Source organism: Astyanax mexicanus, chromosome 7 (genome assembly GCF_023375975.1).
Source record: "Astyanax mexicanus isolate ESR-SI-001 chromosome 7, AstMex3_surface, whole genome shotgun sequence".
Lineage (NCBI taxonomy): Eukaryota > Metazoa > Chordata > Actinopteri > Characiformes > Acestrorhamphidae > Astyanax > Astyanax mexicanus.
In genome coordinates, this window is record NC_064414.1 from 16,754,842 (window position 1) to 16,771,667 (window position 16,826).

At 38.6% G+C, this 16,826-nt stretch overlaps 1 protein-coding gene across 1 annotated transcript; it reads right to left on the reverse strand.

The window, feature by feature from the left end:
* Positions 1 to 14,719: 14,719 nt before the first annotated feature.
* Positions 14,720 to 15,660, reverse strand: LOC125803029 (myb-related transcription factor, partner of profilin-like). The gene is given in 2 exon segments (XM_049481799.1): positions 14,720 to 15,148; positions 15,243 to 15,660. Coding segments are annotated over 2 exon segments (768 nt in total). The 3' UTR covers positions 14,720 to 14,798.
* Positions 15,661 to 16,826: the final 1,166 nt, after the last annotated feature.

Sequence of the window (16,826 nt, forward strand, 5' to 3'; positions counted from 1 at the left end):
TTTGTGAAGAAGTGTCCACCCCCCAGTTAAAACATGACTAAACTGTAGTTTATCACACCTGATTAATATCAAACCTTCTGTTCTCAATCAAGAAATCACTAAAATAAAACCTGCCTGACAAAGTGAAGCAGACCAACAGATACTCAAAAGCTAAACGCCATGCCAGTATCCAAAGAAATTCAGGAACAAATGAGAAAGAAAGTAATTGAGATCTGTCTGTCTGGAAAGGTTTATAAAGCCATTTCTAAAGTTTTGGGAATCCAGCGAACCACAGTAAGAGTCGTTATTCACAAATGGCAAAAACAAGGAACAGTGGTAAACCAGTCAGTGATCATGACTCCATCATAAGAACACATTTAAACACACTTATAATACCAAGTGCTTCTGTTATTTTGTCCCAATTTTTTTACATGTCTTAAGGTGTGTAACAATACAGGGTCGTTATAACATTTTACATCTGTAAATTCTACACAGAGTTTCTACTGGGGACAGTTCAGAAATGCAGTACCGTACCCTCTTCTTTCACAGACATGTGTGTATAATGTGTGCACCATGTGGTTTAGCACTGTCTTGATAAAAAATGCTGTATTTCAGGCAACATATTATGCTCAAAGATGTCAATATGCTATTGTTGCATCACAGAAGAGTAAATTACCTAGGCCAAGAGCACTGACACAACGCCATACCATCCCAGTAGAGAAGAGGATGGTGCTTCTGGACATGCTGAACATAAGACTGTAGAGGTATTAATGAATGTAACTTTGTATTGTACAAGCCAATTAAGTTGGGACATTGTGTGAAACATGCATAAAAACAGAATACAATGATTTGCTAATCCTTTTTAACCTATAGTAAATTAAATATTATATCACAGTTAGTTGATATAATAGTTAGTGATTGGCTGAGAGGCGTTTTATGTGTGCCGTTATCAGCTGTTAATGCACTGTAAACGAAGCTCTCCATGTATTATTCTGCCAAATACAGGTAAACTAGCAAGCATGCAGCACTTACAAGCCAAACAGCACAGCAACAAACAGCGCAGCAACAAACAGAGCAGCAATGGAACTATTTTAACTCGCTGAGTGTTTATAACCAAATGGATTGTATTTTTTTTCTCCTCTTTAATTCAAAATCTTTTAATAAACAGTAATAATGAAACTGTAGTATAATTTTAATAATACACACAAGGTTTGTGCTACAGTGTGTAATATTGGCACTGCTGGGCTGATCTGCAGTGCAGTACAGCAGCGCCAAATTTACATGTTTTACACTCCTTCTCATGTATTATTGCTTAATTACATACAAGTGAATAATTTTATTGTGCAAATATTCACTTATTTTGAAATAGATGCCTGCAACACATTTCAAATAAGTTGGGACAGGGTCATGTTTACCACTGTGTTACCTTTACTTTTAAAGATACTCAATAAGAGTTCGGGACCTGAGGACACTAAATATTAAAGCTTTGTAGGTGGAATTCTTTTCCATTATGCTTGATGCACAACTTCAGTTGCTTAACAGTTCCGGGGCTTCGTTGTCATATTTTGTGCTTCACAATGCATCACACATTTTCATTTTCAATTTTTAATGAGCAGGCCAGTCCAGTACCTGCACTCTTTTACAGATCTGCAACCACCCCACACAAACTAAAACTAAACCAAAATTGCAATGTTGTGTTAGTCTTATGTAAAACTGTTTTGTTTAATATGTTGGTCCTTCAAAAGTAATAAAGTAGTGAAAACGTATTTTTTTTATAAAAAAAGAGGGAATTATCCCAATTAAACCATTACCTGTTAGTGGTAAGGAACACCATTGCAATAAATAATAGAATAATAGAATAATTAGTAATGTAGTTAGTAATGAAATATTTACACTGTTTGTTGGGATTTTTTTGGTTTCAGGCATCTTTTGAATAACACACCCCCCATACCATCAGAGATGCTGCTTTTGAACTTTGCGCTGAACACCATCCGTACAGTCCTTTTCCTCTTTGGGCTGGAGGACACAACGTCCATGTTTTCCAAAACCAGCTTGAAACTGCGTCAGCCCATCTCAGATGAGTTTGGGCTCAGAGAAGCCGGCAGCGTTTTAGGGTGTTGTTAATAACTGTATATGGCTTTCTCTTTGCATGACAGGGTTTTACTTTGCACTTTTAGATGGAGCGACTGTCCGTTACAGAACGATATGGGTTTTTAATGCAGTGCTGCCTGAGGGATTAAAGGTCACTGGCATTTAGTGCAGAGATTTTTCAGATTCCCTGAACCCTTTGATGATATTTTGGATGGTAAGTGATGAGATTCTTAAATGCCTTGCAGTTGCACATTGAGAAACGTTGCTGTTAAACTGTTGGAAAAACTGGTGGTGAAATTGAACTGAGCCTTTCAGAGATGCTCGCTTTACACCCATCCATGACACTCACCTGTTTCCAGTTAACCTGCTCACCTGTGGAATGTTCCAATCAGGATTTTCTTGAGCGTTTCTGAATTATTGAACTTTTCCAGTCTTTTGTTGTCCCTGTTCCAACTTCTTTGAAATATGTTGCAGACTTTAAATTAGAAATTAGTGAATATTTACAAAAAAAACAATAACGTTTATCTGTTTGAACATTAAATATCTTGTCTTTGTAGTATATTTCATTGAATATGGCTTGAAAAAGATTTGCAAATCATTGTATTCTGCCAGTGACTGAATAATATGAATAACGTTTTATTAGTGAGCTGAAGAGGAATCTCTGTGATAAGCTTAGCTGCAGCCTGAACTCCTGAGATTCTTACTGGATTAAACTGAAACTTCGCCTGAAGCGCTGCTGTTTTGCACATGTGTGTTAGTTACAGCGTACACCTTTTAAGAAATTGTCTGATACAGGTCACATTAAAAGGATTATTTAAACAGCCTTGTAACTTGTAATCCTAAAGAACTTAATAAGATTAATGCTACAAAAATATTGAGGGGGGATACCATACTGGACTGCTCAAATGCTACTGTGTTAGTAGAAAGAAAGATGTAGCTGAGAAGTGTCCAACAGATCCACACTACAGACTTGAATATATACAATAAACCTTTTTTATCTTTAGTGAGGTATAATGACCAATAATATTAATAATAACACACCAAATAAAAGGAGAATGTATAGCCCCAAAAAAACAAACACCAGAGCCCAATGTCCTTTTTGTCCCATTCTATAAATCGGTGTGCAAAGTCTATAAGAGCATGGCCTTTGGTTTGGGGAAATCCTTTAAATAGAAGTACTTAGAAGCCCCCACCAGTTACAGACATCCCAAGTTGCAAAAGTTGATTTCAGGAAGTCCCCCCCCCCCACCGCCAAAAAAACAAAAAACAAACAAACAAAAAAAACTTGCACACACACAGGTTAACAAAACTTTACTTTTATATTAATTAATTTTACTTTTTTTTAATTACATTTAGAGTATTCAGAGGTGAAATGAGTTTTATCTTTTTTCTTTTTGAAAGACCCTGCCTCTGCTTTCCTTTTTTTTTTTCTGGAAAAAAAGCCTTTATTTGACAAAAATTGCACAACATCAAAAACATTTCATATCATATTACAATAATTATTAATATTGCCTCCGCCATGATCTGCTTTCTCTCACTCACTGAACAAATCCCGTCCGGGAGGGGGGAAAAACACTGCCCGCCCACACTAAAAACAGAGAACAGGCCAATCAGAACTGTCTCTGTTTTCTCTCTCTCCTTCCCACACGCGATTAGAGAAAAAAAGTCTGTGGCCTGTGTGCGCGTTTGGGGCACTGGTTCTGAATTCCGGGAGATTATATGTGACTCGCGGGCATCAGGGAGCCACTACTGAAATTCTTCAGGGAGACTTGGTTTGTCTGGAATTATGAAGCAGACCAGATGGAAGATGAGCCCGTGGGAGAGGTGCACCTGGAGAACAGCACAGCTAAGCCTTCAAACAGTCCAGTCCAAGCCACATTAAGAACCTTCTTCTGTACAAGAAGGTAAAAACGAGTCCCCAACCACCATGCTGCTAGCATTAGCATACTAGCATTTTAGCATAAGCATGTTACATAATGCATAATGAAACCAACATAAAGCACATAAGCATTCTAGTATTGACATTAGCATAGCATTAGCATAACATTAAGCATAGCATTAGCATGTTAGAAGTAGTATACTAAAATCAACATAAAGCTCATAAGCACTCTAGCAACAACATTAGCTTATTAGTGTAGCACATAGACTGTATCAGAGCCATAGAGAGAGAGAGTTGCGACAACGTAAGTTCAAAATGCTTGATGGTCACGTGGTTCACGGAGCCTTCAGATAGTTCCAGGAAACTCTTGGCATGCCATTTGAATACAAAATTGTATTTATCTTGTCTTTTTAATACACACTATCACTATTAATTAATTAAATAAAGATCTAAAAATCTCAAACAGGAATAGCGTGTCAAGGAGTTTTTCCATGTTGTTTGTGTAGTGTCCACCATGGTTTGCTGTGCTGCATGGGGATGCTCCAATCGATCGGAGAAAGGAGCAAAAATGTACGGTTTCCCTACTGGTACTGAGAGGAGAAAAAAATGGTTGTCTCAACTCAGCAGGAGCAATCTTATCCTCACTAAAGATTACAACAGCAAAAAAATATGTGAGGTAATCACCAAACACTGCATTTGCACTTTTCACAATAAACACACCAATGGAAAGTTAAATGCCTGATTTATTAAAATACAGAATTGCGAACAAAACAAATCTGAGTGCAGACTCAGAGTGCAGGGTGAGGGTACTGTATTGTTTCAGGCTCCACTGAATCCCCTATGGTTCTTTGGCTAAAAGAGAGAGAGATGAGGAAATTACTGTATAGTATTGGTTTACATATAAAGGGTATGTACAGGGGTTGGGCAATGAAACTGAAACACCTGTCATTTTAGTGTGGGAAGTTTTATTGCTAAATTGGAGCAGCCTGGTGGCCAATCTTCATTAATTGCACATTGCACCAGTAAGAGCAGAGTGTGAAGGTCCAATTAGCAGGGAAAGAGCACAGTTCTGCTCTAAATACTGCAATGCAGACAACATTATGGGTGACATACCAGAGTTCAAAAGAGGACAAATTGTTGGTGCACGTCTTGCTGGCGCATCTGTGACCAAGACAGCAAGTCTTTGTGAAGACTTTGTATCAAGAGCCACGGTATCCAGGGTAATGTCTGCATTAATTAATTGTGGATACAAGAGGAAGCTGTCTGAAAGGGATGTTCGGGTGCTAACACGGATTGTATCCAAAAAACATAAAACCACGGCTGCCCAAATCACGGCAGAATTCAATGTGCACCTTAACTCTCCTGTTTCCACCAGAACTGTCCGTCAGGACAACAAATTATTGTGGTCTAAAACCAGGAGTTTCAGTTTCTTTGTCCAACCCCTGTAGTATTGCACAGGAAATTACACTGAGAAATAAAGTGTCATCTTTGTTCCCCAAATTAGGTTATCAGTTGTAAAAGATGAGAAGTGCCATCAGTAACTGATGTGATATGAATTTGTTGCACATCCTTGTAATAAGTAGGCCTGTCATAATAAGTGAAATATAGATTTATCGTACAATAAATGAACATGACCTCAATAATTTTTAAAAATTGTGATATCATCTACTGTGTTTATTTGTATGTTTGTTCACATATATAATAATGAACATTATTTTAGCCAGTAATCAATCAATCAATCAATCAACCTTTATTTTTACTCGGTAAAAACATTGAGGGTAACCCTCATTTTCAATGTAGCCGAGCTTACATAGAGTTAAAGGGATTGAGACTTAAGTTTAAATTATAAAAACAAGCAAACATGTAAGATTTAATTAAGAAAAAATGTAATAATTCAAAATAAAAGAATATGTAAACAGGCTAAAATGTAGAGCAATAAAACAAAGAGATAAATACATAGAATAATAAAATATACACAGTTTAAAAAATAATAATAAATGACTAAAATAACCACAATTATAAAAATGTAAATGATGGAACTAAAATAAATAATAATAATAAGTATAAAAGTAAAAAATATATAAAATATATAAAAATAAAAGGAAGAAAATAAATGAAATAAAAATGTAAAAGGCCTAAAGTAAAGGATGTAACAAAACAAATAAAAGAATGAAATGAATAAAATAAAAGGGCTAAATGGTTAAACATAAAATTAGAAAAATAAAAAATAAATAAATTAAAATAAATAACAAGGTAAAAGAAAAACTCAACTAAAACAGTTACAGACTGTCTGAGGGTGGTTAGATATTAAAAGTTTAAAATGAATGAGTGACACCAGCCAGCTGAGTTTTAGTGTTTCCTGTAGTGAATTCCAGCTCACTGGTGCACTGTAGCTAAAAATAGATTTCCCAGTTCAGTAAAAACTCTAGGAATGCCTCAATACTCTAGTAATGCTTCAATAACTGTGACTCCATACACACAGTGTGGACAAAAGTAGGTGAAGAAATAAGTATATAATTCCCAAACTAATTATAATAATTTATTAATTCAAATTGTGGTCTTTAAAAGTATATAATTGTTTTTTTATGCTATTCTGTTACCATTATGTCAGCATTTAATAGTCTTAAAATTACAAAAATATTGTGTATAGCAATCATTTCTGGGACAATATATTGTCCACAAACAAATCTTATCGTGACAGGCCTAGTAATGAGTGTATACATATTCAGTAAGTGTTCTCTAATACTGAATATGTATACACTCATTACTAGTGTATGTGGGTAGACAAAGCTGAGTTGTTATGTGTGGGAAGTAAACTCACATCACTCTGCAGGCACATTTCGAGGCAGACCAGTTCATCAGATCCAAAAAGGGCAAGACTAGGCTGAGAGCAGATGCTGTTCCTACAATATTTGTGCATCGCCCCGCACTCAAAAAGAGGAAGCCCCCTGCCCTGCGGTGCACGACTGGACCTGTAAAGACAGGGCCCATAGCTGCTGATCACAGCTATAGTGTTAGAGGTGACACAGGTATAATGATTATGAACTCTTACTAATTATATTATTTTTTTAAGTGATATACTATTTAGAATAATTAAAACTTAATTACACTATGTCTTTTATATACACCAGTTTCAAAAACTGAGGAAATAAGGGATGAGGATACAGAGAGAAGGGAAAGTGAGAGTGAACATAGAGAGGACATGGCTAGTGAGGAGAGACAGGGAGAGCTAATACAACCCAGTGAGCCAGCAGCCAGTCAGCATGCCAGTCAGCCAGCAGCCAGCCAATCAGAAGCCAGCCAATCAGATCTATTGAAAAAATTAAAGAGACAAGAAAGAATCATCAGGAAAACAAAGGCAGCCCTACTAACAATAAGGAAAGAAAATGCCACTCTCAAGAAGACACTGAAAGTTAGGGACACAAAATTTAAGAAAACGTTTTCAAAAGATCAGATTAAAGCATTAGGCAGACTAACCACAAAAGGGATGAAATGGAGCAATGACACAATTAAGAAGGCGTTGAAAATTCGCTTTGCTGCTGGTGGGACAGGTTACAAGACCCTGCAGGAACTGCAAATTCCCCTGCCAGGAATAAGAACCCTACAGAGAAGGATGCAGTGTGTTAGATTTGAGCCTGGTGTGCTGACAGAGGTGTTTGATTTTCTTAAACTGAAGGTAGATGGGTTGACAGATATTGAAAGGGAATGTGTGTTGACCTTGGATGAAATGGCAATCACACCAAGTGTGGAGTTGCATATGCTTACCGGCAAACTATTTGGCGATGTGACTTTGCCAGGTCACACAGGAGTAACAACACATGCTTGTGTCTTTATGCTGGCTGGAAGCACAACAAGGTGGAAGCAAGTAGTGGCATATCATTTCACTGGCAACTCTACCAACGGAGCACAGTACAGGCCAATAATTACTGAACTAATACAAAGGGCAGCATCGATAGGGCTACATGTGCTTAATGTCACCACTGACATGGGTAGCCCTAACCAGGCCATGTGGAAATCCTTTGGGGTCAACCACAATTAAACATCTGTGCCACATCCAGCAACACCAGACAGACAGCTTTATTTCATGCCTGATGTACCACATCTGGTAAAGAGCCTAAAAAGTGCCCTTGTCCGTGGACAGGTGTTCAAAATTCCTGAGGATGTTGTAAACAAAGAGAACCTCCCCTCTAATGAGGTTTCAGTGGTCCCTATTAAAGACCTAGTGGCCTTTCAGGAAGGAATGTCGTTAAAAATAGCTCCCCATCTGTCAGCTACAGCCATCGAGCCAGGTCACTTTGACAAGATGAAAGTTGGTCCTGCTCTAAATGTAATCAGTAAGGCAACAAGTGCTGGGCTAAAATACATGGTGCAGCAAGAAAACCGCCCTCTGTCCTACAAAACTACAGCATGGCTCCTGGAGCAAGTTGATCATTGGTTTGATTTGATGTCATCTCGTCATCCAATTACAGCCCTAAGCAGGCTGAAGATGGAGGAGTACCAAAAGGCCATCACCTTCCTCTAGGACATTGTCCATCTGTTTCGTGGGATGAAAATTGGACAGAAGGGAGACTGGAAGCCTGTTCAGACAGGGGTGATAATGGCAGCAACATCAATTTTAGCCATTCAAAAGGAGATGCTGACAAGAGGACACAAGTTTGTCTTAACATCAAGATTCACACAAGACTGCATTGAAAATACCTTCAGCTGTGTGAGGTCTAAAAATCCTGTCCCAACTCCAGTGGAATTCCATCATGCATTGAGGATCATATCTGTGGGACAGTTCCTCACAGCCATCAGATCTGGGAGCTACCTGGAAGACGACAGTAGCTTTTTGGCAGACTTCTTGGACACAGTGGAGCAAAATGTCACACCATCAGTCAGAGTGGAACAGCTAATGGCGGTCAACAGAGATGCACCTCACCTCACAAAGACCGAAAAATGTGTTCTCTTCCATCTTGCTGGCTACATCGTCCACAAGGTCATCAGGTTTGCCAACATCTGTGAAAGATGCAAAATTGCAACACAGCACAGTGACAACAGTCCTGTTGGAGAAAACAGCATCTTATTGAACTTAAAAGAGTTCAAGGCAGGTGCTCTTTGTCGTCCTTCCCAAGATGCATATGAGTTCATTCACCAAATTGAGGAACTCTTTAGGACCAAGACTGGTTCCTCCCTCATGGAGCTCCCCAATGCAGTGAGTGTTTTGGAGAAAGAAGCTCAGACACTCTCCAGTAAGCTTCCAGCTTGCTGTGGAGTACAAGACAAAATCACTAAAAGATTCATACGGCTAAGGTTGAGAATTGAGGCAGCAACAATACGAAATGACCGAAAGAAGAAACAGTTAAAAGATGGTCATCTTGGAAGCAAGAGTCAATCCAGAATGGTGAAAAAGAACATCAGTAGCCAAGCTTCAAAATCCAGCAACCCCCAAACAGCTCCAAATGTGCTATCAAGCCCATTAGTCACGGCAACAGAAGTATTTAGACTAACCATTGCTCCTACAAGTGCTCAAGCCCCAAGCCAACATTCCTGCTCCACCTACCAGCACCCAGTCAACACCACTGCTCTTCCACCTACCAGCACCCAGCCAACATCATTGCTCCTATGCCTACCAGCACCCAGCCAACTTAACTGCTCTTCCAACAACCAGCTCCTAGCCAACATCACTTCTCTCCACCTACCAGTCCAGCACCCAGCCAACATCACTTTCCTCCACCTACCAGTCCAGCACCTAGCCAACATCACTTTCCTCCACCTCCCAGCACCCAGCCAACATCACTGTTCTTTTACATACCAACACCCAGACAACATCACTACTCTTACACCTACTATCACCCAGCTAGCATTACTACTCCTACACCTACCATCACCCAGCTAGCATTACTACTCCTACACCTACCATCACCCAGCCAACATCACTTTCACTTTCATTCACCTACCAGCACCCAGCTAACATATGAAAGTATAACAAACATTGATTATTGGTATTTGAAACATACCTTGTTGTGTTTTCAATCTCATCATGGTCATCACCCAGTCATCCCATAGCAGGTAACTAATATGCACTAACAAGATAAATTAAATACAACATAAATAATACAATAACAGAATGCAAGTTTAGAATGGTTACAAATGATTACATATATCATACTGTACTATAATGTTTTTAGTGTGTTGTATTCTTCTTTAATCTAAAATGATTAATTTATCAAAACTGCCAGCCTAGTTTTAACTTACCTAATGTTTTCGAGCTCTCTTGACCACCATCCCTCTCCCTTTGCCATACATCCAAAAACTGCTGAGCATAATACAGATAAGTCAACAGAATAACAAAACCTAAAAACACTTAATCTATAAATTACACTGTTGTGTACTATTTAGAAATCTTAAATATACACTGTATCACCATAATGAGGCTCCGCCGAAATCAGTATGTGAGATGGGGTAGTGTTTGACTTTAAAGACTGATGTCAGAATATAGAGAGGCTACGTACAGATAAACAAAGTACAGAGCACAAATAAACTAAAGAAACAGCACAGATTTCATGAAATGGAGTTTACTTTAATTGTGCTTGTGCAATTTATAAGAATAAAAAAAAAAAATAAAAAAACAAAGAGAATAAGAAAACTGAGAAATATTTGCATTTAATACGTAAATACAATTAAACATTTTGGGAACATGACCTACCTTTTTTATCCTTTATTTTTCTTGGAGAAAATATCCTGTTTAAGAAAATGAAGACAAGAAAGACAAATGTATTAAAGTTATTGTATTTTGTATTCATTATTTACTTATTTTATATTTATATAAAACAAATAATTAATATTTTTAATTTTATTGGATTTATTTTGGAATAAAAAACAGTTACTAGTGTATATATCTTGAGAATTTCTGATGTTATATCTTAATCCAAAAAAGCGCAGAAATACCAAATCCTAACCTAAACCCAGTTCACTAAAGTATTTAATTAAAAACTTAAAATATAAAGTGTTAAATTTGTCACTTTAAACATAATTTGTCACTTTAAACATAATTTGAATTTCTAGTCTTTTGAGATGCAGTAAACAGGATTAATTATGCTTTATACTAAATCAAATGCATTGGGAAAGTGTTTTTTTCACTGTGGACAATATGCAAGATTTCCTTAAACAAAGCCTGAAATGGACTGTTAACAAATATAATAAACTTATATAATAAAATACATACTGGTCATATCACCTTAAATTCACTCTCTGTTAAATTAGTAGTTGATTAGACAAACAGCAACTGTAATACTTTATTTAATGAGATCATTAACTACTTATCTGTTTGGTAGGCATTTAGAGCTACTTACCATCCTGAGAGGCATATAGTTACTGTAATATATCTAAATTCATTTATTTGGACAGTGGCTAGCATACTAAGGAAAATACTTGAAAGCTTTAATCAGAAAAGTGTGAGTATTTAACAGCTTACTAAACAAACAAATAACTATGTATTAACTCTAATGTCTATATTCAGTACATGACTCCCACAACCAACTAACAAGATAACTAGTTAGCGTTAGCTAACGTTACCTGAGATAGCTATAATTTAGCTAAGTTCTGCAGTAGTAATTAGTTTCCACCGTTGCCCTGTATTTATTAAGGATTTATCTAACGTTAGTGTTTAAAGTTCTTCCTGAAATTAATAAAGATTACCTTTATTTACTTAGCTAGTTAGGGTAGCATGGTCTATCTGGATATATAAGATATTAAGATAATTAGGAATTTAAAATTAAAAGGCTCTCAGTCGTTAATGTTAAATGCCAATAACTCTATTCGCGTTGTCTTAGCATAGATTCTGTTCCCTAAAGCTGCTTATAAAGAGGGGGATCATTCACTAAAATGCTTTAATGCACGTGGTAATTTGATTCTGAGGTCCTGATAATACACAATCAAGTTTTTTAAGCGTACTAACCTGCAAAAGTGGATCACACATGGTCTGTCCTGCTCCAGCTTCACTGCGCTGCTCGTATTTGCTGCTAACTTCCGGGAACTATTGACAGGCTCCACGATCCGCCATTGCTGTAAAAAACTGATCCATTGGAGTGAACGGAGTTGTCGCAACTCTCTCTCTCTATGGCTCTGGACTGTATATAGCTGGACAGAGCATCATCTCTCAAAAGTGAAGCCACCACAGGTCGAGCGCCCCCTGCTGTTCGGTTTCAGAAAGCTGTGTAACCCCACCCATCCCCATAGGTTTAAACGGCAAAACAGACAACTTTCAATCACATTTTGTTCCAATATACTGTAATTCTACCGCCATTATTTAAATGCATCAGCTAGTGTAACCTCTGCTTATATTGTTTAATTTTTATATCCCCACAGAATTCGTTTTTTACAACGTTATTCAGCTCTATTTAAAAAGGTGTGATTATTGTAAAAGGGCTGGGCTACACCTAGCCGGGGTGGGACCAATGACTGTATGGGTGGGACTATAGACTGTGTGAGCTCTGTGGAGGCAGCCCTCAGGGGCGGGGTTATTTAAATGAGTAGGCTGTCTCTCCACAGTCTTTCTCCCTCCTCTGGGGCCTCATTTATAAAGGAGTGGGTACGCATAAAAAGAGGGCAGAAATGTGTGTAAGCAACATCTCACGCAAGAATTGTGATTTATAAAGAAACACTTGGCGTGAAAACGAGCGTATATTTAAGCAAGGTTTGAGGCATGCGTATGCCTTCAAAAGTGTGCGGAGAGAGAGGGAATTAGTGGCATCATGTGGTAAAGTAGGGAATTGTAAGTAAATGCACAAGCTTTTCTTCCTTCCGCATATTAGTTACCACATAAAACAAAATTAACAAAGGAAGATTAAGCATTCTGTCACGTCTGCCAGGTCTCTGTTTATATCCTCTGCCTCCCCCACGGAGCCTGGGAGCGCTCCGGCGCTAAAAGACTACAATCCCCAGAACCTTATGGACTACAAACGCGATGACGTCACGGCACACATGCCGCGACGCCGTGACGTTCCCCCGGAAGTGTAATTCGTCTCGGGTGTATTTATAGACGCCGCTGCCCTTTGTTCTCTTCCGCGTATTGCCTTTTCGTGCGTACAAAGCGTTATACTCTGTGTTTATTCCTGATCTCCTGTGTTTTTTGACCTTGCTCTCGTTTTTTGACTACCCCTTTTTGGATTTTCCTATGAAATTGCAGTTACTGGTTTCTGAACTCTGCCCTGGACTTTATACTTCTCTTTTGTCTCACCTCTGATACTGTCGTTGCCTGGATCCGACCCTGGACTGTTTGGTTTATGCTTAGCTTGTTGTTATACTGTTTGGTTTAGCTCATTGTATATAGTTGTATATAGATATATTGTTGTAAATAAAACTTGTACAGTTCCACGTCTGCGTTTGTCTCTGATCTGCATGGCTAGCCTGACACATTACTTGTTTCAATATTTTTTTTCTGCATGTATAGTTAAAATTATTTCTGTATCTTATTCTGTATTATATGTATATGTAGTGTTAATTTTCCACTAACTTGTATATTTCACTTTGTAGTTTATTTCAGTTTTATTTGTATTATGTTTTATCTCACAGTTGTAAAATCTAAAGGTGCTATATATATATATATATACATATATATATATATATATATATATATATATATATATATATATATATTGTGTGTGTGTGTGTGTGTGTGTGAAAAGTGTTAAGGGCTGGTAATAGTTGCAGATAATTACGATCATAAACAGCTGTACCTAATTGCATAAAATAACAGCTCTATAAATAGGCAGAAAATAGTGAGGCACTGTCTGTTATAATGGCATTTTTGGCATTACTTGAGGACGTAGCTAACCGACAAATACGGCGACAACGTGTTTTCAGAGATCATGAAGATTTTTTTGCGAATGATGATGACTGGTTAATAAGCCGATTTAGGTTTCCAAGAGCCATTCTCATGGAACTGTGTGCCGAGTTGGGGACAGATTTACAGAGACCAATGTTGCAGAGTCGGTCAATACATGTCCACTTACAGGTGCTAACAACTCTTGGATTCCTGGCGGACAGCAGACAGGTCAGGAATATCTCAACCATCTTTAAGCTCCATAATGCCAGCCGTATTAGCTGGCATAATCAGATTGATAAGTCGGTACATCAGATTTCCTTACACTGCAAATGAACAGGCTCAAATCAAAGCGCAATTTGCAGCAGTGGCCGGTTTCCCAAATGTAATCGGAGCAATTGACTGCACTCATGTTGCTATAAGAGCGCCGAGCCGGAATGAAGCTGCTTTCATCAACCGAAAGCAATTTCATTCTATAAACGTACAGGTTATTTGTGATGCGGCCATGATTTTAACCAATGTGGTTGTTCGATGGCCTGGTTCAACACATGATTCCTTTATTCTGAGGAATAGTAGTGTAGGAAACCGGCTTGAAAACAGAGCTGTGCCGGATGGTTGGCTTCTTGGTAAGTAAAAACTTTAAAGGGGTTATTCAAGACTTTAAGCAGTTTTATACAATAATCTATTAGCAGCCTTATTTCTGCACCATTTTTATAGGCGACAGTGGCTATCCCCTCCAGCGCTGGCTTCTTACGCCATTCCCCAACCCACACAGCAGACAAGAGAGACGCTACAATGATGCACACGCTTTGTCGCGCTCTGCTGTGGAACGCACCATCGGGCTGCTAAAAGGCCGATGGCGTTGTTTAGATGCATCAGGTGGGAGATTGCTTTACTGTCCAGAAAAGGTTTGCCAGATTGTGAGAGCATGTGCTGTGCTACACAATATAACACAGAAAAATGGTCTCTCCCTGTTAACTGCCAACCAACTTGAGGACCCTGAACCAGATCCACACCCTTACCCACCAGACCCTCTCCAAGCAGTTAGACTGCGCGAGGACGTGATGCTTCGATTGTGAATAACTGAAGATCAATGCAAAGGTATTTTTTAACAAGTTCTTTTAATGTGCTTGACATTTCTGATAGTACCCCCTTTATTTCTCTCATCTCAGTTGTTAGCCTTTCAATTGCTGCAATTGTGCTGACTTGTGTTTGCAGCACAGCTTCAGTAAGAACACGACCATGGAAGGAGACACGTGGGGCACCGGAGACACCACTGGAGGCATGAGCGGCACTGGAGACACTACTGGAGGCATGAGCAGCACTGGAGATGCCGCTGGGGCTGGGTTGGCAGTCCTCCGCTTCATGGTCACTCTCAACATCCACAGTCCCATCTTTAAAAAATGTTCAATAAACAATTCTAAGTAGCAATCCTAGTTTTCGCGTCTTTAATCAAATATATAAAATATATATGTTTAAAAAAGTTACCTGGTTCTTCTGTGCAGGGTTCATCAGCTAAGTCCGTGTCACCCTCCTTCTCACTCACCACTCCGCTTAACAGGGTTTCCCCAATTATTGAAGCCACCCTCTCGTGAAAAAGAGACAGTGCAGGTGTAGCCTTTCCTCCTCCAGTTGCAGTTAATTTTTTTCTTTGCAAAGCAATTTGTTTCTTTGCGTCGACTTTTAAATCTGACCACTTTTTCTTTACCTCTGCAATAGTTCGGCTTGTGGAGCTCACATTGTTTACTGCTGCAGCCACATGCTGCCACTCAACAAACTTGCGTTTGTTTGTAATGCCACTACTAAGGCCACCAAACAACACATCCTTCCTTGCCTCAACCTCTGAAACAAGGACTTCCTCTTCACAATCTCCAAAATTTCACTTCTTTGCTTTGCGTTCCTCCATCATCCCGATCAGAATGAATGGGGATTCACTGGGTGATTTGCATGGACCTTTTATGGGTAAATGTGGGCGGTACGGAGGCGGAGCGCGAGGCTTGGTCAGCTGCGCACATTTATAAGCAGATTGTGATTTATAAAGAGGAAACTGCGTTCAGGTGTGCGTACGCACACTTTTTTTAAATCTGATTTTTTTTGGACGTACGCCATTTCCTGTTTTTTGTGTGTACGCACACTCTCACTCCAGAACCTACGCAGAGTTTTATAAATGAGGCCCCAGGTCTCTACAGCGCAGACTCGGGTTTCAGGATCGCAAACATGGCGGAAGATTTTGGCATCATTTTAATTGAATGAATGGGAACTGCGACACAGCGTCCATCTTTTTTTACAGTCTCTGGTATAGCATTAGCATATCATATCATATCATATCATATAGTGATGTCAAACTCGAAACGCGGAATCGAACTGAATCGATTCATTTGAATCACGGTGTTTCGAAACACTGTTTCGAAGTCCGGATCAAAAGGGGAAAGCCACGTGACTGTTCCTAAAACGGGTTTCGTTACGTCACGCAGTTTAGAAACGTTTCGAATCTTTTCGCGCGTTTTAGTCCGCGCTTAAGTTCAAGCAGCTGGTCTGAGATCAGAATGCTTGGTCTCATATCTGCCCAGAGGAAAAGACCCTATGGATTACTGGCTCAGACACTCTGCCGTCTTTCCTCATTTGTTTCAATTAACAAAAAAATATCTCTCAATTCCAGCAACCCAGCAGTCCAAGCACTGTGGAACAGATCCTGTTTATTAATAAAAAACAACTGATTACTTGTAATGTTTAATAAATAAAGTATTACACAAGCATTTTCCTATCTTGCAATGTAAAATGAATAATGTCAGCTATATAAATCCACTGACTGTGTATCATAATGAAAAATACATCTTAATGACATTATTAAAACAACCCTGTTCTCTGCAAAATGATATGTTTTCATGACTCAAATTTATTTAGGGATACAACATGCTATGGGGGGATATTTCTTTAATTTTTCATAAAAAAACACATCACTTCTGTTTCTGTTAAGAAAAGGTTGTGGATTTAGGCCCTGGTTGCCCACTAGATGTCACTGTGGCGTGTGATGATTCGAACGTTTCACAAGATCGAATCATTTTCCGAATC